The sequence below is a fragment of the Aspergillus alliaceus genome (assembly GCF_009176365.1).
Source record: "Aspergillus alliaceus strain CBS 536.65 unplaced genomic scaffold BDW43scaffold_65, whole genome shotgun sequence".
NCBI lineage: Eukaryota > Fungi > Ascomycota > Eurotiomycetes > Eurotiales > Aspergillaceae > Aspergillus > Aspergillus alliaceus.
Window position 1 is genome coordinate 173,914 of NW_022474748.1, and position 24,149 is coordinate 198,062.

At 45.7% G+C, this 24,149-nt stretch overlaps 7 protein-coding genes across 7 annotated transcripts; 6 read left to right on the plus strand and 1 right to left on the minus strand.

Moving 5' to 3' along the window:
• Positions 1-1,180: 1,180 nt before the first annotated feature.
• On the plus strand, positions 1,181-2,108 carry BDW43DRAFT_315944 (SDR family oxidoreductase; the record flags this gene model as incomplete). The annotated part of the gene is made up of 4 exons (XM_032048172.1): positions 1,181-1,630; positions 1,695-1,702; positions 1,762-1,878; positions 1,937-2,108. 4 exons carry the CDS (start codon positions 1,181-1,183, stop codon positions 2,106-2,108), a joined length of 747 nt encoding a protein of 248 aa, XP_031895283.1.
• On the minus strand, positions 2,108-4,130 carry BDW43DRAFT_322988 (cytochrome P450; the record flags this gene model as incomplete). The annotated part of the gene is made up of 5 exons (XM_032049656.1): positions 2,108-2,579; positions 2,634-2,745; positions 2,777-3,002; positions 3,036-3,844; positions 3,953-4,130. 5 exons carry the CDS (start codon positions 4,128-4,130, stop codon positions 2,408-2,410), a joined length of 1,497 nt encoding a protein of 498 aa, XP_031895284.1. The 3' UTR covers positions 2,108-2,407.
• Positions 4,131-5,766: 1,636 nt separating this feature from the next.
• BDW43DRAFT_291400 (uncharacterized protein) lies at positions 5,767-7,119 on the plus strand. Its single transcript, XM_032043612.1, has 3 exons — positions 5,767-5,920; positions 6,053-6,105; positions 6,166-7,119. Exons 1-3 carry the CDS (start codon positions 5,910-5,912, stop codon positions 6,531-6,533), a joined length of 432 nt encoding a protein of 143 aa, XP_031895285.1. The 5' UTR covers positions 5,767-5,909; the 3' UTR covers positions 6,534-7,119.
• BDW43DRAFT_315946 (uncharacterized protein) lies at positions 6,607-7,043 on the plus strand (the record flags this gene model as incomplete). Its single annotated transcript, XM_032048173.1, has 2 exons — positions 6,607-6,685; positions 6,787-7,043. The coding sequence occupies 2 exons, from the start codon at positions 6,607-6,609 to the stop codon at positions 7,041-7,043; spliced, it is 336 nt and encodes a 111-aa protein (XP_031895286.1).
• A 2,390-nt stretch (positions 7,120-9,509) lies between the features above and the next one.
• Positions 9,510-11,585, plus strand: BDW43DRAFT_291403 (transcription factor domain-containing protein). Its single transcript, XM_032043613.1, has 5 exons — positions 9,510-9,946; positions 10,002-10,077; positions 10,135-10,554; positions 10,609-10,755; positions 10,815-11,585. Exons 1-5 carry the CDS (start codon positions 9,535-9,537, stop codon positions 11,389-11,391), a joined length of 1,632 nt encoding a protein of 543 aa, XP_031895287.1. The 5' UTR covers positions 9,510-9,534; the 3' UTR covers positions 11,392-11,585.
• An 844-nt stretch (positions 11,586-12,429) lies between these two features.
• On the plus strand, positions 12,430-14,814 carry BDW43DRAFT_291409 (uncharacterized protein). The gene is made up of 5 exons (XM_032043614.1): positions 12,430-12,477; positions 12,531-13,032; positions 13,092-13,117; positions 13,166-13,564; positions 13,614-14,814. The coding sequence occupies exons 2-5, from the start codon at positions 12,602-12,604 to the stop codon at positions 14,738-14,740; spliced, it is 1,983 nt and encodes a 660-aa protein (XP_031895288.1). The 5' UTR covers positions 12,430-12,477; positions 12,531-12,601; the 3' UTR covers positions 14,741-14,814.
• A 5,884-nt stretch (positions 14,815-20,698) lies between these two features.
• On the plus strand, positions 20,699-23,825 carry BDW43DRAFT_217806 (threonine/serine exporter family protein). The gene is made up of 2 exons (XM_032039357.1): positions 20,699-20,847; positions 20,932-23,825. Exon 2 carries the CDS (start codon positions 21,126-21,128, stop codon positions 23,727-23,729), a length of 2,604 nt encoding a protein of 867 aa, XP_031895289.1. The 5' UTR covers positions 20,699-20,847; positions 20,932-21,125; the 3' UTR covers positions 23,730-23,825.
• Positions 23,826-24,149: the final 324 nt, after the last annotated feature.

Sequence of the window (24,149 nt, forward strand, 5' to 3'; positions counted from 1 at the left end):
TAGCCTGAGATTTGTGAGAAGCCCAGTCCCAGTCCCCCACAATAAATTCGAATTGCTACTATGCTCCATCACATTGGTCCTCTTTGGAGATCGCAGGAACCCTGAAATACCGGTACGATCAACACAGTTACCACATCTGCCTTAGACCCCTGCGATGCATCCACTGTCTAGATTCTTGGGATGACTTCTATTATGCGTTCTCCAGGTCTCAGATCTTCACAAGGTCTTCACAAGGCTTACCTGGGCTCGATAAGAGGGCTTAACGAGGACGTCTCTAATCCCTGTGATACTAAGTAATTTCATTGGCGTATTCAACAAGAATATGCCCTAGTCTTGGGAATATAAGTATTTTAGAAAAGAAAATATCCTGCCATCTAGTATGTCACCGCTATGAGCAATGGCAGACTAATTATTTAGCTGAACGTAGACGAAAACTGTAAGAACTTGAGGGGGGTTCGGATATTCTGGGTCACATACATTGGTGCTTGAACTTCACGCACTGGGTCCTATTCACATATCTAGTTCGCTTCATTCCAGTGACGAACAAGGTAGCTATTCCAGCTAGAAAAGTTCATCAGTATGCCTCAGCCTTTAGATCTAGGAGATTGGCATGCTCTCCGACCCACAAAAATCATGCCGAGAAATCGAACCTAGTCATGGCCTGAAGCCGTTATATGCTCATAGTCCTTGCGGATTTTACGTCTACTACTTGTAAACTAAGTATTCTTTCCAACATACAGAATACAAAGCAAACGAATAGCTTAAAGTGAAGATAAGACAGAGTAAACATGGTGATAATGGCACGCGCGATATATCACATAATGACGGCCAGTTATGGCCCCCAAATGTTCAAGGATTCTTACCATGCCTGACTTAGTAGGTGACGGGCCAGCCCAACGGTCTTGTTCTATAGCTGACCTATTTAATGCAATCATGTCCATCCTGATTACAAATCTAGCCTCTTTTGTTTAGTTAAGCATAGCCAGCAACAATCATGCCTGGAAGGAATCCCCCAAACGTGTGTGCTTATAAATAACAGGCCATTCAAGTATCATTAGCTTATAAAGCAAGATATGCACTAATGTACTTAAGGTCCATGAAGCTCGATTGTTTGGTCCGGATAGTAACATCAAATCCCGGATTTCTATAAATGCTATTGTATTGCATCCGAAAATCACCCATGGCACCCACAACCGTCTTAATTACTGGCGCCAACCGGGGCATTGGTAAGGGTCTGCTGGAGCTATACCTGTCCAGGCCCAACCACACTGTCATCGCTGCGAACCGGGACCCGAATCATCCAACGTCCAAAGCATTGGCAGACCTTGCCACTGCAGAAGGCACAACATTACGAGTAATCAAGATCGATGTCATCTCAGCTACAGACCCAGTAAACGCAGTTAAGGAGCTGACTAGACTCGGAATTGATCACATCGATATCCTCGTCGCGAACGCAGGGATTGCTCTCTCCTGGCCCAAAGTGTCCGAGGTCAAGGTCGAGGATATCCAGAAGCATGTAGACACTAATGTATACGGTTTCATTCAACTGTATCAGGCGTTTCTGCCACTCCTTAAGGCAGCTCAGGATCCGAAGTTGGTGACTATCGGTTCAAGCGCTGCCTTTCTTACGGTAAGTAAAGCCTGCTTCACCTTTGCTTTAGGCCTCTTGGTGAGATGGATCCCCGGCTAACGAGTTCTTGCAGTGAGTTCTTTTGTTATGGGCGGTGTGGATTCCTGCTAATTAAGATTTTTCGCTCTTAGAAATTTTATTCCGATGCAAAACGCCGCGTACGCTGCTACAAAGCTCATGCAACACTGGTATACTAAGGCTATCTCGACCGAAGAGCCCTGGCTCACTGCTTTTCCGATTGATCCTGGGTAAGTCAGATGCGAACGCTAATTAGAAGCCGAGTAGCTTTATCTGACAGTCGCTCAGTTGGGTTCAGACAGACCTTGGGAATCGAGGAGCTGTCCAGTTCGGTTTTGAGAAAGCTGCGGTTACTATTGACGACAGTGTGCATGGGATTTTGAAAGTCATTGATGCCTCTAGTCGAGAGACACATAGTGGGAAGTTATGGAAATATGATGGAAATCAGGAGCCTTGGTGACATACTGCAGATGCTACACACTGAGCTCTCGGAGACAAGAGACTTTACCTAGTATTTAGCCACTGGTTTTGGACCTCATAATGCGCATATGCAGAAATTGCCATGCCTAACTCATTAATCCATAATCGATGTATTGGATTGCATTTTAGCATGACTATTTAGTTTTTCGAAGTATAACAGAAGGATAGACAATCTGGAAACACTTGGGTATACCTTAACTATCCCAATATCCTAGATTCAGCCAACGTACATCTTAATCGGTACTGCACCAGCCGACAATATGTTTTTTTTTTGCAAGCTTACATGTCAATGGGCTTTCTTTTAACACGAATCCGAAGGTTAGGGGGAGGCAAAGAGGCCTGGCCAAATGATTGATTCAATGGCCTCTGGGGAAGAGGTTCGACTTCGTAATTTAGCAGCATATAGGCTATTGGCATTTTCAGGTGATATGACACGAAGAAACGGCCAGGACTAAGTCACATACTAGGAGTCTAGAGGCTAGCGGCTCTAGGAAGTATAACATACCATGCATGCCTTCCATGACTAAACGATAAAAAGGTCGCACTAGTTGTGCTCAACATCTCCGCATTATTCAACTTTGATAACGTAGCACCCCTTTCATTTGCAGAACTGGGTTCTGGGGGGGCTCTCTTTCTGCCGAGAGAAACGAAAAGCATCATAGTCATTTGGGCATGGATACACTTCAGGATCATGGTGTATGGAGTATATGTCCAAGCCGATATACGCCCCTGGGGGAGCTGGCCATTGCTTTTCATTGTTGAAGATACCATCTGCTGGCATCACCCGGCGTAGAGCACCCATCGCCATGAAGTTATTCAGCCGCATACTTTCGCGTATCGCCGAATCTGCCCTTATGAGCTTGGCTAGCGAATCCTTTGTCCAAACGCCATTTCAGTCCGCATAGACACGTTCCACTTCTTCCTTCAGGCCATCCACAATACCTTTAGATCCGTCGGTGCTGAGAACGTCAAGGAAAGTGTTCGAAACTGATATCGTTGCGGTGTGAATCGCGGCAAAGTTAAGCGGCATTAATCGCTGGGATATCATAACAGGATCGATCTCGACTTTCTTATCCACCGCCATTGCAAGGTTGATACGCCAAGACACATAATCGTTTGGCTCCTTCCAGTCATACGAAGGATTATTGCGTTTCCGTTGAATATGGCCCAGGCGCTCCTTGATAAAAGGAATCGTATATTTCGCCGTCTGCGAATAGTGCCACCAATTCCGAGCACAGATGATGGGCGCTATAACGGGCCATGAAAATTTAGGTAGCCACTCTAGGACATAAGTATTGACGACAATGTCCATCGAAAACTTTCTCATGTTCACGAGATAATTGTTGTTCCTGCACAGCGGAGTACCGACAAACATGCGTTTGGAGACTCTTGAGTCTATGAACATAAGGTTCTCCATGAGAGGGATTCCCTCCCATGTTGTAGACTCCATGCCCCATGTTCCGTCAAAAGCACGTCCCAGCTCATCCCAAATATCCATTACCACGGGTTGGAGGTTGCGGTTCAGGGAACGGTGTATAACATGTTCATGATAGGGATCCTTTAGGATATGATTGTGGGTGAAATTGTACTCTCCCATAAGCACTTCACGATGCCATTCCGACACGGACAGGACACTATCTGGCTGTTCGAGGAACCATGGTATAGACTTATTCGGAATAATGATTTCTGGAGGGCCAGAAATCCCGGGAAATATAGCTTTTGCCATTCTTACCATACTAGTTCCCCAATAAAGCTTAGCAACGGTGCAATACTGAGACGATGTCGAAGGCACTACCTTTTCATAGCCTTCAGTAAGCTATTTACGAGTGTTGGCAAGATTTTCAATCGGAGCCCTACGCTTCGAGAAGAACCTAGAGGAATCTCGACCCACCCATGGAAGATTGCGAGGCACGGATGACGGAGCCGAGGGTCCTGATAGGATATATGTGAAAATGGCAATAATCAGCAGACCAAAAATAATCGGACTAGTAGGATAGTCCATGGCGTTGCGCAGACGATTCACAAATTATGCAATCCGGATGTCGAGAAGGGTTTTCGCAATAGGCCTCACAGGACGATTCAAGTATGTTGACCATTAAAGCTTTCTTAGCGTTCAGTCTTCTTATTATTAATCAAAGTAGAGTCACTAGATTCAGAGGGGACTTGAATAGCTGATGGTAACATCACTCCGGTCGTCACGTAGGGCCACAATCTGCGCCAGTCTGTCTATGTATTTAAAACCGACTAGAATGACATCCAAGACACTACGAATAGATTAGAAGTACCCTGTATTCAAGACAATATTAATCGGTAGAAGTAGTAGGCTACTACGGCTATCACCGATATAACATAACACGGCAGGTGACAGTTAGGAATGAAGGGAGGCCACGCATTCGCCCTTTTCGCGTGACCATCCACATCTCACCAAACGCGCATCATTTCAAACTTGAATTCTGAGGCTCAAACTTCGGAGATTATTTCAGAGTTTTGACCTTCTGAAGTTTGATAGACAGGTGGCCCTACGTCATCAATTAGCATGCTTTTCTCATGCGTGAATATACCACCAAGTCACAGAGCAAGAGGTACGAATTTGGTGCTACGAAAGGTTTATTTAAGTCAGGAGGAGGGCTAAGAAGATGAGACCCACGGCGTCAACAAGTGGTCTTTCGCTCCCGGTCAGACAACTTTCTACCACTTTGTAGAAGAAGGTTGCAGGTGCTTCAAGTTTAAGGTGCGCCGCTGATCGTCATTTTTTTTTAAAAAAAAAAAGAAAAAAAAAAAGAAAGAAAAAAAACCGGCTAATTCGATTTCTAACTGATTTGGGATAGAGCGATTAATTTTTACTGGTATCAAATTCATCAATTCATCCTTGTAACCCATCGGCTTATCACAAGTCAGTGTGAGTTGTATGGCTGATTCAAAATAATTAGTGAACTATCTTGCCAGCAGGGGTTTAAACCTACATTTGCTGGTCCGAGTAGAAGTAGATTCCTTCGACGTTCGCATTCGCCTATATCCCAACCTTGTGCTCTAAGTAGTCACTCGTATGTAGTATCAACATCATTATAGAAGGCCTTGGGTAGTCTATTCTCGAAGTCTTCCACCCCAAAAGGAGCCTTTCAATGCACCTTGTCCCTCCTAGCGTGATACGCTGATGCATGGCAACATTCGATATCCTGGGAGATTCGATGAAGTTACTAGGGAAACTTTCAAGACATCCCAAGCCATCAACTGGCCCTTCCCTGGAAGACCTTCACAGAAAAGGTAAGACTACTAATGGAGCGGGTTAAGGAATAATTAGCAAGCTATCCCTTTGCAGTGGTATTCTGCTTGGTTGTGCAGCTAGAATTATGGTATCTTGAGAATCATGCCAGTAGTTTATTGCAACTTAATTTGCGCCCTAGTCCAGCCAGCCCCGTTTTAGTTATGTGCGGGAGGTTAAATATGACAATCCCCACCCATTCAGCCTCCTGAAACTGACCCAGTCTGATATGCCGACCCGAACTCGGCTCGGCGACAAGCCCTCAACAACCAGCACGTGTTCCCAATGCACTAAGAACCCTAAAGCCAGCCAGCCAATAAATATGAAATCATGCATGCCGAGGCTGGTCATCGGCACGCCGAGTTCAAGATGGCTCCGCTGCTCAAGAAACAATATTCAACGGACTGAGACAAACCATGATTGCTATTGACTGAGTGGAGCTAGTTGATCTCATTCCCTTGTTCTCATGTTCTTCATAGCTGAAGTCCATACTATAATATTCAGGTTTTTGCGGAATATATGTACAGCTAGTGCGCTCTCCCTTGCGTTCGTCTTCCACCCTTTCAGTTTCATCAAAACAATACCCACTGCGAGCGAGGTGGTGCTACCTGAGAGCCAAATGATTTCGGAAATATTAGGATCAGCTAATTTATGGAAACTAGCTACGATCTGTTAACTTCTCGTAAACATCAAATGTCTACCCTTAATCTGGCATGTACGTATAAAGAGTTTCGCTCTGACTTATAATTAAACTAAATACTCCAATAACTATAAGCCCAGTACCGCATCCTCAGTCCACTTGTACGAGCTGCCTGGCGAAAATGTCGCTATCCCACCTTGCTTCCGAACTTGAATATCAAGAGGCCGACGGTCTTTCTCCCGTTCATAACTATCACATATGCGCCTTTACTGGAATACGACTACAACTTTCACAAGTCCAACAGTACATATATCACGGACTTGGACGCTAGCCGTTCTAACCTTCTCTCCTGTTTATGTTTCCAGGGACTTTGGGCCCTAGACCACGATCTTACAGTCGAGGGTAAACGTGGCATGATAGCGGCTATAATCGGGTCGGTTACAATGAGCTTTAAAAAGAGACTCGGATTTTCCAGCAGTATGAGGTGTGGTCCCGGATTCTGACCTGGGATCAGAAGTGGCTGTACATTGTGACGCACTTTGTTCAGAAAGGAAGTGTAAGCCCCAGGGGGCTGCCATGGACAAGTTGTCTAGGGGTCAGAGTTCCGAGAATATCGCTAGCTCGGGCAATGTGAGCGGAGGAAGAGTCAATCCAGGTCAGCCGGTTGTTTTCGCAACAGCTGTGTCGAAATACGTCGTCAAGAAAGGGAGATTTACTGTACCCCCGAGCGACTTTTGCGAGCCTCTGGTCTTCTAGGTGACGGTATCAGTCATGATCCAGGTATGGAGGTGAAGGATATGGAAGTCCCCGAGTGTCAGAAGGATCATGTAAATGGTTCAGATGTTCGTGATATTATTGAGAAAGAGCGGCTTAAGGGCCTGAAATATGCCGAATCGTGGGTCGAGTTAGAGTCCCTCCATGATGCATTCCTGGGTGAAGGGGAAGCTACTAATGGTGTTGTAGCTATGGGTGGACTCAATGATATTGCCGGTGGCGGATTCTCATTCCCTTAGCGCTTAGGTAGTTATACGTATATATACTTGTTATCATTATTTTTATCAGACAGATTATAGAGAGTGGGAGGTTAACTTTTAGGGGCTCTATTTTTTCTGTGAGTAAAATAAAGTAGAAAGTCGGCCTACGATCAGGGCTAACCAAATACTAGTGCAGTGCTACCTAGTGGTATTAACAGAACCAGCTACTGGGCAATCGCAGAAAGTAGTTGGGTTCGACGCGCTAAAAGCTGGCATCGACGCACTAGTGTGCCTCGAGCAGTTATGTGTGTGGAATCTGGCCCGTGCCCCAAATTCCACGTCGAAGTTACCTGTGAATTCTTCTTACCACTTTTTTATTTTCAATACCTTTACCATCAATCTGTACACACCACTTTATAAAGGAAAACAGTCCACCAAAACTAGTTAAAATTACTTGGTAGTCTTCTTGTAGTATTTCTAAATGATTGTAAAGTACTTATTAAGTAATAAAATTAATAATCAGAATAATTCTATGGCTGATTTACTAAATATTATGGCAATGTAGTGTGTACAGTGTATATATATATGACTTAAGGATATCAACAAAACTACTTGGTAACCACTTCTAAAGTACTTGGAATCTGATTAATGATTAACTAGTCTTCATTTTCTAACTCTAGCTCACACAACCCTTACTCTTTCTTTCTGATTTCAATCTGCTTTACAAGTAATTCAGCCTTTAAATTCTGAATTTCTAACTCCTCTAGTCTCTGCAGCTCAGTACTCTGAGACTACTCATGTGAATCAGTAGTAGCTACTCTTTGAAGGCTAACTTGAGAGAAGTAGTTAGAAAGTGTTAGACGTACCTTACAGCGCCTGCGGTTGATATAGTAGCACGTGCGGCCATGTACTACCCGCTGCGGTAAAGTCCTTACCGTACCCCCCAATAGCTTCAGAACCCAGTGATCAACCTCTGTATACGGTAGTAGATTATTCAATAAAAACCTAGTTCTCTACTTCTGCCATCTGCGGCGCTGTAGAACGCTATTCCCTACTACCTGCGGCTCTCCGAGCTGCAATTAACAGAAACTACCTTCAATCTGCTTATTATCCATATCCATTACTAAAGCGTGAAGACCGGTTTTATGTAAGGCATGAAAGGTAAGACTTTTACCAGTTAATTTATACACTATATCATAGACCTTTTTGAATAAGGTATAATAGCCTTCAGTTGCGTCCTCAGTTATGAAGACACAGTGGAGGGTATATTATAGGCCTTTGTCTAGCGCCCTTATCAGGAGGCGGAGGAACAAAGTAGAATAATAGGCTAAGATGACACTAGAATCAGGAGACACTAACCAACAATACTTATGTTAGACCGGTAACCTGAATCATGTGATTGACCAAGTGGTATATGATTGATCGCTAAAAGACATAAAAACCCGTATACTGTATACAATATGTATACCATCGGTATACCAATCCAGCTACCATGGCATCCCAGGAATGGCTATATAAGGACACTTGTTCATATACTTAGTTTAGTTCTTCGTGATTAATCTAAATTACTACTACAGAGTTATCCTTAGTATTAAGACCCGTATTCAACTCGTTTATACTCTTCCAACTATTAAGTATATATATTTAATAGGCCTGGCCTTTAGACTTGAGCTATCTACAGATTAGCTATCGTCTCTCAATCGGACCTTGAAATAGATTACCTCATGGCATCATCATCATTTTTCGTTACCGAATTATAGTGGATTCTACTATTCAGGTTTGACCCTCGCTATGCAAGTGCAGCTAACTGGTCGCAGAGCTCCCGCCTGAATACCCAGGCGTAATATATTTACACTATTAACCATGTTCTCAACCGTCTCCCTCTGTTGATTCGGAGACACATTTATAATATGGCCATATCCATTAGGATCCGTTGATGGATACTCTGGTAGATCACTACGTATTCTAATTTAAGAACCTTTAATGACTTTGAGGAATCAGTAAGTTGAATAAATATATTCTCTTTCTAAGTAGATAGTAAGTACTTTTTAACTAATTAAAATCTAGTATTAAAAATATACTTCTTGCTGTGACTGACCCAAGTCACTCTTAATTGATTGGGGTAGATCTTCTTCCCAAAAAAATAACCAGGATCTTCAGTTATAAATGATGATTCCATTGCAAGCAGTTGGTAAGCAGTTATGAAGTACTTAGAAACTGCGTCAAAATTCGGGAGGAATAAGGAACTAAGATAGATTCATGAAATTCAAAGGATTTACCGTTATTTAAATATTTTACATACTAGGGGTATTGTGAAAGTGAAATTCCACATGTTCAGGTGACTTCAATGTGGCGGGACCCGCTTTCCATGTCGATGCCACCTACCCACTCGAATGGGGAATCGCCCAATCACAGCCCATGCACTGCTGACACATTGGCACCACTTTATCTTACTTCCATCAAGTCATCCCCGGATTTTCTTTGGATTACAACCAGATCGGTTTCAGATATTCCCTTTTCGCTGTATTCCATGGCGGCCGATCTCGTACATCTGTCGAAGTCGGACAATGACCTTGATCCCTTGGAGCTACGTATTCTTGGACAGCGAGGGGTCTTCGAGTTTCCATCCAAGGAGATATGCGATGAACTAATAGAGATTTTTTACACCTGGATTGCGCCCATGGTTCCAGTGGTGAATAAACATACATTCTTGCGCGACTACCAAGATCCTACCTTGACCCCTTCGGCCTTGTTATTGAATGCAATATTCACTGTGTCGTCGAGGTTTTATCCCACAGAGAGAGAGAAACCACATACCAAATTATCACCTCGAACATTTTACACGAAAGCGAAGGCGCTTTATGATGCAGGATACGAAAAAGATCACATCATATTAATTCAATCGACTACTCTTCTGGGATTGTATTGGGATGGACCTGAAGGTATAAAAGTGCAAGAGCTTACCTGGTCCCCTGAAGCGACTAACAGGTACAACAGATTTAACGGAAAATGGAATGTTTTACTGGAGCCGCATAGGTACCGCATTAGCGCAAGCGCATGATATGCATCTGAGGTCGGTATACCATAACTGAGATGACTAGATCCTCACTGATTGGCTATGACTCCGAAGCGAAAAAGCTGTTCTTCAGAATGCGCCGGGGAAAGGTCTAATGAAGCGGATATGGTGGACCCTATACACACGCGACCGGGCCGTGGCAACAGCATTTGGGCGGCCAACGCATATTGATCTGGATGATTGCACTATTGGACCACTCACGCTGCGCGATTTCATTGAGGACGACATGGCTGAACCTTTTCCGGATGCCAACGAGCACGGTGTGTTCTTTATGCAATATGTGAAACTTCATCACATTCTGGTCCAAAGCTTCTGGCCGAATACTGTGTCAAAAGCAAGTTTGGACGATCGAATTAGTCAAGCAAGGCAACGCGAACTAGCCCTGCATGACTGGTATATATCGAGGCCGTCAGAAATGCAGTGGAGGCCCTCCAATCACAGATTTTGGCCCGCTTTGTTGTATTCGAGCTATAAGTGAGTGCTGCTTCCCGAATAACCGTGGCCAGTACTCTTCTTACTCTCTTGAAGTGCAGTTATATGCAGTTTTTACCTTTCTCAGGTCCCGCGCTCATCGGAGGAATCTCGGAGTTCTGCTTTCCATGCCGCATCGATGATAATCTCGGTCTTAGAAACTCTCAATCTCCATGGGCAGTTGCGATACGCACCAGCGTTCATGTGAGCATAAATCATCCCCTAGCCCCATAGAAGGTGCCCCACGCCTAACTGAAAGACAGAATCTGGCATGCGCTTATGTCGTTTGCCACCCTGAAGACCCAGATGACTGTATCGGCCCCTTCGTTGCTGCACGCTATCGAGCAGAAGATGGGGGAAAATATCGACCTTCTCTGTATGCTTTCCAATGTTTGGCCAATCGCGTCAGCTGTTGTTGAGCTTCTCGAGTCGGCCGTCCCGCAGGATCAATTCCAGGTTTACATGGCTGTAGCTGTCAACAAGTATCGACAGCAAGCGACTGGTAACAAATATCCCGCAAAACAAGCATCTTCGCCATCAACCTCATTTAGAAAGCCCAAGCCGAAACATTTACTCCTCCCGCGAAGTCGCGTAATCGTTCGATTAATGGGTACTGGGGTACAAGCTCACCTGGCTCCTGCCGTGGATGAGGCCACGCCCGCAATTGATTTGACTGCAACACAAGAAGTGTCACTAGAAATCCCTCCAAACTCCGAGGAGCCACCTCTTCCTGAAATTATCGATCCTTCGTTACTTGAGTGCAATCCAGAAGTTATATTGCAAAGCCTGCGGGAGAGCATCAGGGCTCGCCAATGTTATATTAGGGAAGAACACACGTAGCTCTGCAATAGAGCAAGGTGTCGTAGGGATCTACAAAATGATCCAGAATTTGCAGTCTAGCAGCTGCAGTATTATAAGTATTAGACCAATCTGCACTTGAGAATGGAAGTACTCGACGTTGTCCTAGGGAAAACTAGCCAGGGTCCTTTTATTTAATTTTCTATCTAAGTGTTCAAGAAAGTCGCGTAACAACGAAGAATTGTACCCATCACCTACGCTGGCATACCCTCTAAGTGATTGACCAAATACTATGCACAAATGGGAACAATACTACCACCACTGGGGCAGTATTCATGACTACCAGATGTACCAATGTATATATAGATCACAAGACGGGATATTTCAGCCATATCCCGACTCATTGAATCTAGGACGAGCTTTCCGGCTCTGGTGCTGAGGTAACTATACTTCTTTAAGCAGTATGAACTATCACTAAGGTCTTACTTAGTCAAATATGGGGTAAAGTTGTCGCTAGTAGATCCAAGATTCAGTGATAAATTAATCGGCATTCCAGAAGCAGGTGCTTCTCATAAGTCCGGTTCCGTAATTCAATATAAGACCTAATCATCTGAAAACTCGATGTACAAATATCGAACAGCTTACGCATTTGTCTCAGGGAAAAAGGTTTGATCACGAACCGCAACATGTCTTATCTGGGCTCCAAACGGCAACCTCGTAGTTAATTCAGGGTACATCAGGGGTGCGCCACCATCGCTCCCGTGGCAGGTTAGTATTCGTTATTCATTAACTATTCGAGATGAACTCTTCCCCAACATGTCTTCCCAGCGTGGCTCAGACCCCCGTGTCAGCACCAACGAACCCCAGATCCCACTACGCTATAGCCACGAATCATAGCAGGTCCTTCACAGCCGAGCCGAATCCGGCTCGGCACTCTTGCTGAGCTACCCCATCTCTCCTACGGGAAGTCGCGTGAATGCTAGGCCTATACTCTTGGCGAAAGAAGAGCCTAGGCTATTAAAAGTCACACGACTTATGTAGTAGCCAGCACATAAGAACTTTAAGTCAAAGGCCTTGCAGCATATATTGCGATTGATCATTCTAAAGGCTCTCTCCCCGAAACAACTTGTGAGTACGAAATACCACTCCTTGCCCTGGTTCTGTCTGTTTATGTGAAACAGTGTATCGAACTATACTTACCACACACCACATGGGCAACTAGAAGCGGTGCTATACACTGCATGTCTTGAATATGTCGCCAAAATATGACACCCTTTACCCGCACATGAGCAAAAAGCCCCCGTTCACAGTAAAAGCTCCAGACTCCGTTCCAGGTCCCTGTGAAACTATCCCTCGACGCTCCCCTGCAGCGGTAGATCAACTACTCACTCAACCTGAAGAAGGCGTACGAACAACCTACGATATTGTCCGGAGGGCAGCCAGAAAGTTTGCACATGCAAAAGCCGCTGGTACCCGTCGGGTAGTCCGGGTACATCAAGAGAAAGCTAAAGTAGCTGATAAGGCTGGGAATCCTGTGCTCAAGAATTGGACATATTACGAGCTTAGTGGGTATAATTATTTGACTTTTGTAGAGTATGAGCAGCTTGCGCTTGATTTGGGGTGTGGGCTGAGACGGCTTGGTGTCGAAAAGGGGAGCAAGGTTCATCTCTATGGAGCTACCAGGTGAGTGTTTCTACTTCTAGACAACCTTCAAGAAATTTGAGCTAATGCCTGTGTGGAAGTCTGCATTGGTTAGCTATGTCTCATGGTATGGCACCTTCGGTTTTGCGTAGAGCTTACTAATTGCTGCGTGAAGGAGCCGCCTCGCAGTCGATTGTGATTGTAACTGCGTATGATTCCTTAGGCGAAGAGGGATTACAACATTCTTTGAACGAGACTGAGAGCACGGCTATCTTTCTTGATCCTTTACTTCTTCCCCTCCTTACGAAGGTTTTGAGGAATACGAAATACCTCCGCTATATCATCTACAACACAACAACCCCTATGGGCGAGGATGTCATTAAAGGCTTACAATCGGAGTTCCCCTATGTCGAGGTTATCAGCTTTGATGAGCTTCGTCGTATGGGAGTGGATGCTCCTCCCACTAAGCCATCACCACCAGCCCCAGAAGACCTATGTTGCATTATGTACACATCAGGATCAACAGGACCGCCGAAGGGCGTATGCTTAACGCACAGTATGGTGGTTGCAGCAGGTAAGTTTGTTCACCTAATCACGATGTTCTCTCTCTTACATATTCCCAGTCGCCGGAATGAACGCGGTCGTTGGCAAACACATCAGTCCGGAAGATGCAATACTCACATACCTCCCACAAGCACATATCATTGAATCTGTATTCGAGAACATGTGTCTCTACTGGGGCAGCACGATGGGTTATGGCAGTCCAAGGACCCTTTCCAACAACTCCGTCCGCAACTGCAAGGGAGACATCAACGAGTTCCGACCAACTATTCTTGTGGGAGTGCCGGCCGTCTGGGAATCTGTCAAGAAAGGCATCATCAGCAAGGTTTCCGCGAAAGGCTGGATAAGTAGAAGTCTCTTCTGGAGCGCACTACACGCCAAGTCCGTTGTACTCAATTCGCGGCTTCCCGGCGTTCCTCTTCTCGATGCCCTAGTGTTCAAAGCTATCAAACAAGCAGCCGGCGGACGACTGCGAGTCATGATGAATGGCGGCGGGCCGATTGCTAGGGGTACCCAAGTCTTTCTTTCCATGGCCATCGCTCCCCTGATCAACGGATACGGGCTAACCGAGACATGTGGCATGGGCGCCATCAATGATCCATTAGCATGGGATCCCGATTCGCTCGGCGAACTACCCGCCTCTATTGAAATTAAGCTGGTAGACTACGTCGATGGTGGTTACTCAACAAAACACGATCCCCCACGGGGCGAGATTCTAATTCGAGGCCCAAGCGTAGCAACCGAGTATTATAACAATGAGTCCGAGACCAAGAATGCCTTCACCTCCGATGGATGGTTCAGGACAGGTGACGTCGGTGAGTTTACTCATCACGGCCATCTGAAAATCATCGACCGCAAGAAGAATCTCGTCAAATCTCTCCACGGCGAATATTTTGCTCTAGAAAAGCTCGAATCGATCTATCGTACTGCAACCGTAGTCCAGAATGTCTGCATCTACGCAGCCGAGGATCAGGTGAACCCAATTGCCATTATTGTTCCCAATAATGACGTGTTGAGAACTCTTGCAACGGATCATGAGATCAATGGCGGTCAAGCCAACGATAAACTGTTGCCACTTGTTACGAAACAGTTACAAGATGTGGGGAGATCCAGTGGGTTGAAGAGCTTTGAGCTTATATGTGGTGCTGTGTTGTCTGATGAAGAGTGGAACCCGGAAAATGTAAGTTGATTGAAATCCGCGCGCTCTGTGCTCTTGTTTGGGGTTGACTTCTTTTCTTAGGGCTTCTTGACTCCGGCACAGAAGATCCAGCGTAGAAAGATCTATGCTCACTTCAGAAAAGAGATAGACTATGCTTATGGGAAATGATTCGGATTTTTCATATCCTCTTAGTCTCGACAATTAAAAAACCGTATTAGTATATATCTTGCAAGTTCTGAAGTGGTAGTTTGTGCAAAATACGTCGAAGGCGGGGACAGACAGGCATCCCAGACTAAAGCACAAAGTGCATTGATTTGAGAACAAATCAGAGAGGCAACCTTTCGTTGACAGACACCTAGGCACAAAGTTCGATTCCAGGCCTTATCATGTATATTTTTCCTTAGGTGCGCAAAGTGCCAGCATCAAACTGTACGCATGATATCATCCCACATAAAAACCAACCGAACCCTGATTCGCAAATCCTCCGCCGGGTATGTATCCATTCACAAGTAATCTCCGGGCAAACCGGGCTTCTCTATTTAAATAAATCGAAAGGTATACAGCGAGCAACGATAACTGCGCATAACGCGTGTAGGTAGATGTATTATTGTATTTTAGATCGGAATGTAGTAGTCTACATATCACCGTTAGGCGGATACTTCCATCATGTGGACCGGGAGTAGGTAAAATTTTTCGTCCTCTCTTTTCTGTTCCTCGGAGGAAGGAATCCTGATACTTGTCGGGTATCAAGCGGTGGGTGGAATAATTCAGATGGTCAAGAACCCATTGGTTTTCATGTGTGAGGGACGTTGAAGAACAGCGATATAAGGGCTAGAACCTGCATCCTGCGAAGACTTTGTCGGTACCCCTCTTCAAGCGATAAAACCTGGAATAATCATTATGGGGGCCCTGAGACGGCTACAACATGCAGCCAAGATTGCGCAAACCTGAATCATATGCAGATGGATAATAGTATAAACTAAAGTAGGCCGACAAGCTGTACTCTGATCTACATATGGGGTTTAAATTAATACACCATTAGATAGTATTGATCGACACTCAGCAAAACAATGAGCGCAGTTAAACATACACACTAGCATACATCCGAATCCCGGTAGATTCCGAGAATCACCAGACCGTTGACCGCTGACCAGACGAAGTACACCTCTCGGGGTTGGGCAAACCGTCTCACTGTAGCTCTCTCGGGCCGGGGGCAAAGGTGAGATTCGGCCTGAATTCGGGAATTTGAAAATCGGCGTGATAAGTCTGCATCATGCACGGCGCGATTCCGTGATTCTGCAGGGAAATTAGCAGATGCTAGATCGCAAGCACTGACCGTGTGCGCGCGGGAATTAAAGAGGTATCATTAATAGTTGGGCAGCAATACACCATCATGTTCGACTGAAACAATAGAGTGGTAGATGGGGCCTAGTGCTTGATTTGTAGCTTCATATGTAGCATTTATACCCACAAAGGACAACTACTCCCGAAATTGAGGATAATCCATGACGGCGGTCTCCTAGGCAATAATGGTTTCAGACAATTGCACAGACCACGTTAATTGATTCTTTTTCTTTCCACGTGGGACATGAACAGGTCGATATGACTTGGTCCTGTGCCTTGTTAGAAATTGGTTAACTAGCTGCTACAGCTATAGGTCATGGCGCATCGACTTTTTTCAGGAGGGTGCTTCCAGGCGCTAGTGATCGCCAACAAGGAATTTGGGTGGGTTCTAGTAAACTAATTTAGGTCGGTGCACGGATTTCAGAATTACTACTGTTCGGAAATATATGTTTGGTGAAGTTGGTTGGGAATGTAACATGTCGCTGGCGCTTCTGTAATTGTGGATGCGATAGCGACTTCAACAGGAATATCGGTCTAGAGTAGTCTACTGATATTCATAATTTTCTGAATTGTGCACACTGGAACCTCTGCACAAAGTATAGGTTGATAATGCCAACAATGCGGATGGAGTCAACTAGGGTTAGCTTATCGGGGGTGCCGGAAGAGGAGAAAAAAAAAATTCTACCAGTCCTGCTTCATATAGCTCCCATGTGAAGGCGATCGCCTCTTTCTTTTTCCAGCATGATTGATTCATCGGTTTATTATCCAGCTATCTTTGCAGACCAGCTGACCTGAATTGACTGGGGCGGCAAAAGATCTAGAAGGCCTACGGGAGTATAAAACTCTGCGAATATTGGGTGCGTGGGTGGATGAGTGGATCTAGGTACCGTTAGTCGATTTTAGTCGGACCTCGTCGCTTATTATTCGATGGCCACTATAGAATGGATAGATATTTATCAAGTTACCTGGTTCGCGTCCTTGCTTACCCAGGTCGATGGTACCACTTGGCTGGTACCTGGGTAGTATTCAATTATCGTTAGTGCTTATGATCCGATGAGTCGCTGGTGGCGGTCGATTTTGTCGTTGAGTCATAGATTTATATATATACCTTTTTTTTGGCTCAGTTTGGGGCGAATCCATTTTATTCTTTTTATCACTATTATTTAACTTTAATTGTCTAATCAGTTGATCATTGTTTAAAAATGACTGTCGCGAAAATGGGATTTATTGTCATGAATGCAACTTACTATGCCGACTTATTTGTAAAGGTCAAAGGTTACATCACATTATACACAACCCATTAGTAGCATATGAACCTGAATGTGAATCTGATGAATAATGTCCATCCTATTCCTAAAGTCATCCATGTCAGCTGACAGTATCACCAGAATATGAGGAAATAGGCTCAGATCCACCTGTTCCAGATATAGCATGAATATCCCCACCGAACCGATTACTATCATGAGTCGTCGTAGTCAGCAAGGAGAATGCATACTTGATAGAAGGTTTATTTGTTTGAATACTTCTTCAAAGCAACATCGCTCTACAATTCTCTGTCCTGTATCATCCCTCAACCCCACAATTTCTCTGAGCCTACGAAGAAATATTCCTGTTGGACACCCAAGAGCAACATGCCGTCCCGACTTGGCATTCCCCCCGCTGCGAGACGGGATTTCAGTATTGGCCCCTGCATTATAACAGGTTACACAGCTATCCCCCGGGATCTGCCCTTGAGTCGGACAGCAATGGAAACGGAATGCGTCATGTTACACGGCATTCGGTATATCTACAGTTTTAGTAATGATAGGATAGTCAGGGGTATTGATGGAGGGGACAGGGCAAGAAGATAGATAGATCGACAGCCTTTGCTACGCAGTCAGCACCTTGTTATGTAGGATTCTTACAGTGATAAACAGAGAAAAGAAGGGGCAAAAATTAAGAAGCAAATCAAGGCGGGCTTCATGCATACCAAGGCTTAGATACCAACATCTATCACAAACGGTCAAGGCAGTCTCTCCTCAGGACACCGTGTAACATCCTGCCACGCAACTTGGTATCTGGATTGGCATGTTTATATCATGAAAGCGAAGCTATAGATAGGCAGCTAGATTAGATTATTGTGTTGTGCGAGGGATCGCCAGGTTGGCTGTACTGCATCTGGACCTCTGTTTAATATCAGATACTCCACATTACTGTACATAACATATGTAGTAGTATTCCTCCACTAGGCTGTGATCAATCATCATAGTATGTACGTTCTTCAAGGAGCGAGCTTATCTAACTCGCTCGCTAATATTAACAACAAAGATAATTATGGAATACGGATGTGGGGCCTGCTTCTGTTAATCATGAAAATCATTCGGACGCATGAAACAAATCAAACGAAGCATGGCTGCGTGATGATGAAGCCGAGTGGACCATGATCGCTTGAGCTCCAAGCAAGGAGATGTTGCCTGAAACCCTGAGTCCCATGCTGACAGGAACTTAGCCTATTCTAATTTAAACCTCTCGTCTTGTTTAGCATGATTCGTAATGGAAGAGTCCGACTCTGAAACGGTTTCAGTCATCAGTTCGGATGGAAATTCTTCCGCCACGAGGTTCTCTTGTATGACTACAAGTAATATGGATTATTTTTCAATGTGATATTGGACTAAGAAAGAAATGTACGAAAAAAGAAGGGATTGGGCAGAAATTAATGGAGGTAACCTGGCGGAACACCCAATCCGACGAGCCGATAGAATCACAGACCCGAAGGTGACCCGTGCATATTTAAATCAAGAGAGCTGATCAGCAGCAAATCCATCACTTCTAGTTTAGGCTATTGTCGTTGGAGCTGATCATCAGGGACAGCTCCATCTGCACACAGGGGTGGCCGGCCATCGCTGATAGGGGAAGAACGTACTCGTAACCGGCATTCGCTTTTTGCTTTTGATATCCAATCAATTCAATCCCAACCTCACCTCTTAAAATTCTCCTCCACTCTGCCCCTCCTCTGTTCTCCTGCCTCCCCTATCTCTCTCACCCCTAACCTATTAATTTTATTATCTGCCTCTGAAAAAAACAAGGATTCTTTTATCATTTTCTTTTCGCCACGTGATGACGACGATGGACAGCTGCGTAAGTCCTGAACTATCACCTCCCGGTCCCCACCGCTTGGAAAATTTCCTCCCGATAATCAAGATTGTGTGATAGGAGATAAAGACTTAACAAGCTTCGTCATTAGCGCTCACGTAGTCGGCGTTCCCAGAAGGGCTATCGGCTTCTGGGTCAAAACATCGGGTAGCCGAAAAAAAGAAAAGAAAGGGGAAAAATACAAAGTGGTCATTCGCACAGCCTTACTGCCTTCCGAACCAGAACTCTGTGTCCAGACCGACCGAACCTTTCGTGGGTCACTTTTCTTATCCTTGGGTATCTCCCTCACGGTCCGGTACGGGCGCTAAAAAGGAAAAGGTTCTATCTCATAAACTTGTTCCTTCGGATCCACTTCCGGTTTTTGCCTCCTAGGATAAAATCAGAAAGAAAAAGAAAAAGAAAGGAAAGGAGGATCTGACTAACATTGAGTTCAGTCCTCCTCTTCCACTAACGCCAGTGGAACCATTGATATTCTCTGCTCTAAAGGTTCCAGAAGGATGATCGAGACTGTTCTACCGGTGGAGACTTGATAACAACCCAGTTCAGGTTTTCTAAATATTTCCAACCACACAACCAAAGATATAGAGGACAAAATCTCAACTGGGAAAGCGGAAAACAAGGCGAGAAGAGAATATATTAGAGAAAGAAGAAAATCGGAGAATAAGAAATACAAATGAAGAGATCATAGAACAACGAAAGAGGATCAATTCCCATCAAAGACCCAATGTGACTCCCCTTTGGCCACTTGTGGTACCATCGTGGACCCCGTGGAACCAGCGTTGTCGACCGTGGTCGCAGCCAAGATAGTCGCAAGAGCTTTGATCATGACTGAGCATCGTTCTAGTCCATTGGGATTGGGTGTTGGGTGTCACCCTCATTTCTATTTATTTATTTTTTTTTCTTTGCTTTGATTTTGTTACCCTAAATCTCCTGACGGTTGACGCCATGGAAAGAGGGGCTAGACAATTGGATCCTTTTAAGCACCAAAGATTGAACTTTTTTTGTTGTTTTTGGTTTTCCTAGTCGGTGATTCATCTGTCAAATTTGTCACTAATATCAAACCTCCCCGGTGATTTATCATTGTGGCGAAGACCTTGCAGCAATTTGATACAAAAACTCCTCCCCTCTCGCCAGCATCCCCCCTAACGCCCCGACTATCAGAAAACATACTTTTTTTTCCAAAAAAAAAAAAGAAAGAAAGAAAGAAAGAAAGAAAGAGAAAAATCTTAAATATTATTCCGTTCAGGTTACTGCGACACGGGCTTGACAACAGATTGCGCACGATTCAATATTTTTATACGATCGGCCAAACTCGGCGATTGGATATTTTAGTCTTCATACGGATACCCATATATCAAATAACTCCTTTCCTTGATCTCTTCGACGCGGGTCCCCGAATCACTTGCACTAAGGGTTAAAAAAGGAAGCACTGATACCCCGATCAGGACTCCTTCCTTCTTTCTCCTTATATCTTGCAGATAACCCTACCAATATCAGAACCATGTCGCCGTGACGTACTATCATTCCTTGTAGCGGGTACCTCTATCCCTTCCTTCCTATCTATCCGACTGCTCCCTTCCGGTGGTTGTGTCCAAAGTACCGCTACACACAGGTCATCCGGTCTGTGCTCAACAGCTCTCCCTAGCACGAAATTCCATTAGGTAGGTTCATCGATAGGTTCTTCGCCAACCACCCCCTCCCCTGGGGATGCAATCCAGAACAGATGTCTCTAACTGTGTCGCTAGGCTACGTAATTGCGCTCAATCAGCTCTTACTACAGTCGCTGGCTCGACGTTGAGCAAAAACAGGCATGAACGAGAGAAAGAACCAAGCTAGAGGATAGTCAAACAAGCGAAACAGGCGTTGAAAACAAAAGGTAACACAACGAGTCAAAGAATTTGCTTGGGTTCTCTCTGGAGAGTCACGTAAAGAGCCCAAAATGGCCGGTGGTTATTTTGATCTACCGGTGGCCCCCTCCAGACGTTCGAGTATCACTGAAGGACCTGGAGGGGCAAGCAGATCCTCTGAAGGGCCGCGTGTATCCCCTCTGCCATCGCCCAATAATGAAGGCCTTCAGGACCGATCGATGGACCAGCGTGGAGCACAGGGCAGGCATCGGAATGCCGGCATTCTTAAGAACACCAATCGCGTTAAGTTCACTGTGAGCGAGTATGGTCTTGGCGAAGTCCCCTCCGGATCGACGTCAGAGATCCGGTTTGATGGAAGGGGTTCATCATTGCCGCAGAAGCCATTACCCACTGCCAGCATTCCCTCGACGGAGAAAGCACCCGTCGACCCCCAATCGTTTCCCTTGGTTGATATCAGCGGTAGCTCGCCAACGGGTATCACAGGCCGGACGGTCCACTCACGAGCTAGCTCCCCTGGGGTCACTGGGGACAATGAGGTCAGTTATGAGAAGGGGAGAGCCATCTACTCCGCACAGGAGAGAGCCCAGAGGCTGGCATCCCTCCTTGGCCGCTCCTCAAAATCTCCGAAGCCAAGTCCTCGGTCGAGTCTGCCGTCATCAATCGCGTCCACACCTACGGAAGTGGCGCTACCCTCTGAGGACGGTGACGAGATCCCTATGATAAGCCTTCCTGAGAAGCAATACGACTTTTTCTCCGACGATGAGGATAATCTCATAGATAAGCGACAATCAACACGCACTGCGGAAGCTCATCAACTCGTGCGCCAAATGACTCGAAAGGATTTTGACTTCTTCACCCGGATCCGCGCTCCCTCTCCCGGACTCCGCTCTGCTCCGGTCACTCCACTTGAGGAGAGGGATCCCGACACATACGTCGAACGACCAGCTCAATATCGCGGTGGCATTCTTTCTACCCTCCTGAAGCTCTACGACCAGCCCTCTCAGCTCAACTATTCGCGAGGCCGATATGGCCACTCACGCCAAAGCAGCTCGGGAGGGTTTAGTGGGCGAGGCTTGTCCCCGGACCCGGGTTGGAAGCCTCAGCGACCAAGGAAGTGGTACGAGAAATCTCCAAACCAATCTAGCATATCTCTCTCTGGCTCGACGGCCAAGAACTCTTCTAGCTCTCCGATTGCGATGCTCAAGCGCTCGCGAAGCAGTGGTGCTATTCCCGGCGTGCCTAAACGGATGGGCAAGCCACAGCTGGAGGACGAAATCCGGATCACCGTTCATATCGCCGAGCTCCTCTCACGTCAACGGTATTTGCTCCTGCTCTGCCGCGCATTGATGAAATACGGGGCGCCTACACATAGATTAGAGGAGTATATGAGAATGTCTGCGCGCGTTCTAGAGATTGACGGTCAATTCCTGTACATGCCGGGCTGCATGATCATCTCCTTCGATGACGCTTCCACACACACTACTGAAGTGAAGCTGGTCCGTTCCCACCAGGGTGTTGACCTGGGTCGACTATCAGACGTGCATCAGATCTACAAGGAGGTGATCCACGATGTTATCGGTGTCGAGGAGGCCACACAGCGGCTAGAGGAGATCATGAAGAGGCCTGACAGATATCCGGTTTGGTTCCTCATTTTGGTCCACGGGTGCGCCAGCGCCAGCGTTGGACCGTTTGCCTTCAACGCCCGCCCCATTGATATGCCCATTGCTTTCGTACTAGGATGTCTCCTGGGTATACTCCAGCTCGTTCTTGCTCCCCGCTCCCATCTGTACTCCAATGTTTTCGAGATCTCGGCAGCGGTTTTGACCTCTTTCCTAGCTAGAGCTTTTGGTAGTATTCGCTACAATGGGGAGCGCCTCTTCTGCTTCTCAGCCCTAGCGCAATCCTCAATTGCCCTCATCCTTCCTGGGTATATGGTGCTGTGCGCCAGCCTAGAGTTACAATCACGCAGTATCGTTGCGGGCTCCGTCCGCATGGTTTACGCTATCATCTACTCTCTGTTCCTTGGGTTTGGTATCACAATTGGCACCGCTGTCTACGGGCTTTTAGACGGCGATGCATCCTCCGATTATACATGTCCGGCCAGCCCAATCACAAATGAATACCTCCAACGTTTTCCCTTTGTCATTCCTTTCACTGTCTGCCTCGCCCTTGTCAACCATGCCAAGTTGAAGCAAATGCCGATGATGATTGTCATTGCATTTGCGGGTTATGTAACCAACTACTTCGGCTCTAAGCGATTCTACTCAAGTACACAGGTATCCAACGCCTTGGGCGCCTTCGTGATTGGCGTCATGGGAAACCTCTACAGTCGACTGCGACATGGATTCGCAGCCGCGGCGATGCTACCCGCTATCTTCGTTCTTGTGCCATCGGGGCTTGCAGCCAGTGGATCTTTAATCTCTGGGATCGCGTCAGCAGAACAAATCACCAACAAAATCACACCTTACTCTGTGGTGTCCAATGGCACACAGGGATTCATGGACGCAGCCAAAAACATGACCATGCCGCAAAGCAATGACCAATTCCACGGAGTCGTCTTCGATATCGGATACGGGATGGTCCAGGTCGCAATTGGCTTTACCGTCGGTCTCTTCCTGGCCGCTTTAGTCGTCTATCCGCTCGGAAAGAAGCGCAGCGGACTTTTCAGTTTCTAAACCTCCGTATATACTCAAATATCCCCATTTCCTTTGGTCACTTTCTGTCTCTGATCGGTTTTATATGTATTACATTATGGTCACGCAGCAAGCGAGTTGGTCGTGTTATTTCAGCGTGTCTATGTCTATCTTTTCTGTCTTCTCTTTATATATTGGCGTCACATACTATCTTTCTATATTTCTTTCTCTGGTCAGTTCCCTTCACATTGAGTCTTCTCTTGCATCTGGGATGTCACGATATGATCTGGATTGGTCGGATTTAGCGAGTAATGGATGAGATATTTATTGTCATTAGCAGCGGCTGGGATTGTTTCTTTTCTTTGTATGTCTTTCTTGTGTCTGTTGTATTTGACTTCCGGGTTTTGTTTTGGCCATGATAGACAGAAAATCGGTTGGCGTGGGTGCTTTTTGGATTAGTTC

Coding starts and splice junctions, on each gene's coding strand:
- BDW43DRAFT_291400 (XM_032043612.1), top strand. Junction 6,106..6,165: donor GTCTACCCTTAATCTGGCAT/GTACGTATAAAG, acceptor AATAACTATAAG/CCCAGTACCGCATCCTCAGT.
- BDW43DRAFT_291403 (XM_032043613.1), top strand. CDS start 9,535: ATGGCGGCCGATCTCGTACATCTGTCGAAGTCGGACAATGACCTTGAT. Junction 9,947..10,001: donor GTATTGGGATGGACCTGAAG/GTATAAAAGTGC, acceptor CAGGTACAACAG/ATTTAACGGAAAATGGAATG. Junction 10,756..10,814: donor CGATACGCACCAGCGTTCAT/GTGAGCATAAAT, acceptor ACTGAAAGACAG/AATCTGGCATGCGCTTATGT.
- BDW43DRAFT_291409 (XM_032043614.1), top strand. CDS start 12,602: ATGTCGCCAAAATATGACACCCTTTACCCGCACATGAGCAAAAAGCCC. Junction 13,033..13,091: donor CATCTCTATGGAGCTACCAG/GTGAGTGTTTCT, acceptor CCTGTGTGGAAG/TCTGCATTGGTTAGCTATGT. Junction 13,118..13,165: donor TTGGTTAGCTATGTCTCATG/GTATGGCACCTT, acceptor TGCTGCGTGAAG/GAGCCGCCTCGCAGTCGATT.
- BDW43DRAFT_217806 (XM_032039357.1), top strand. CDS start 21,126: ATGGCCGGTGGTTATTTTGATCTACCGGTGGCCCCCTCCAGACGTTCG.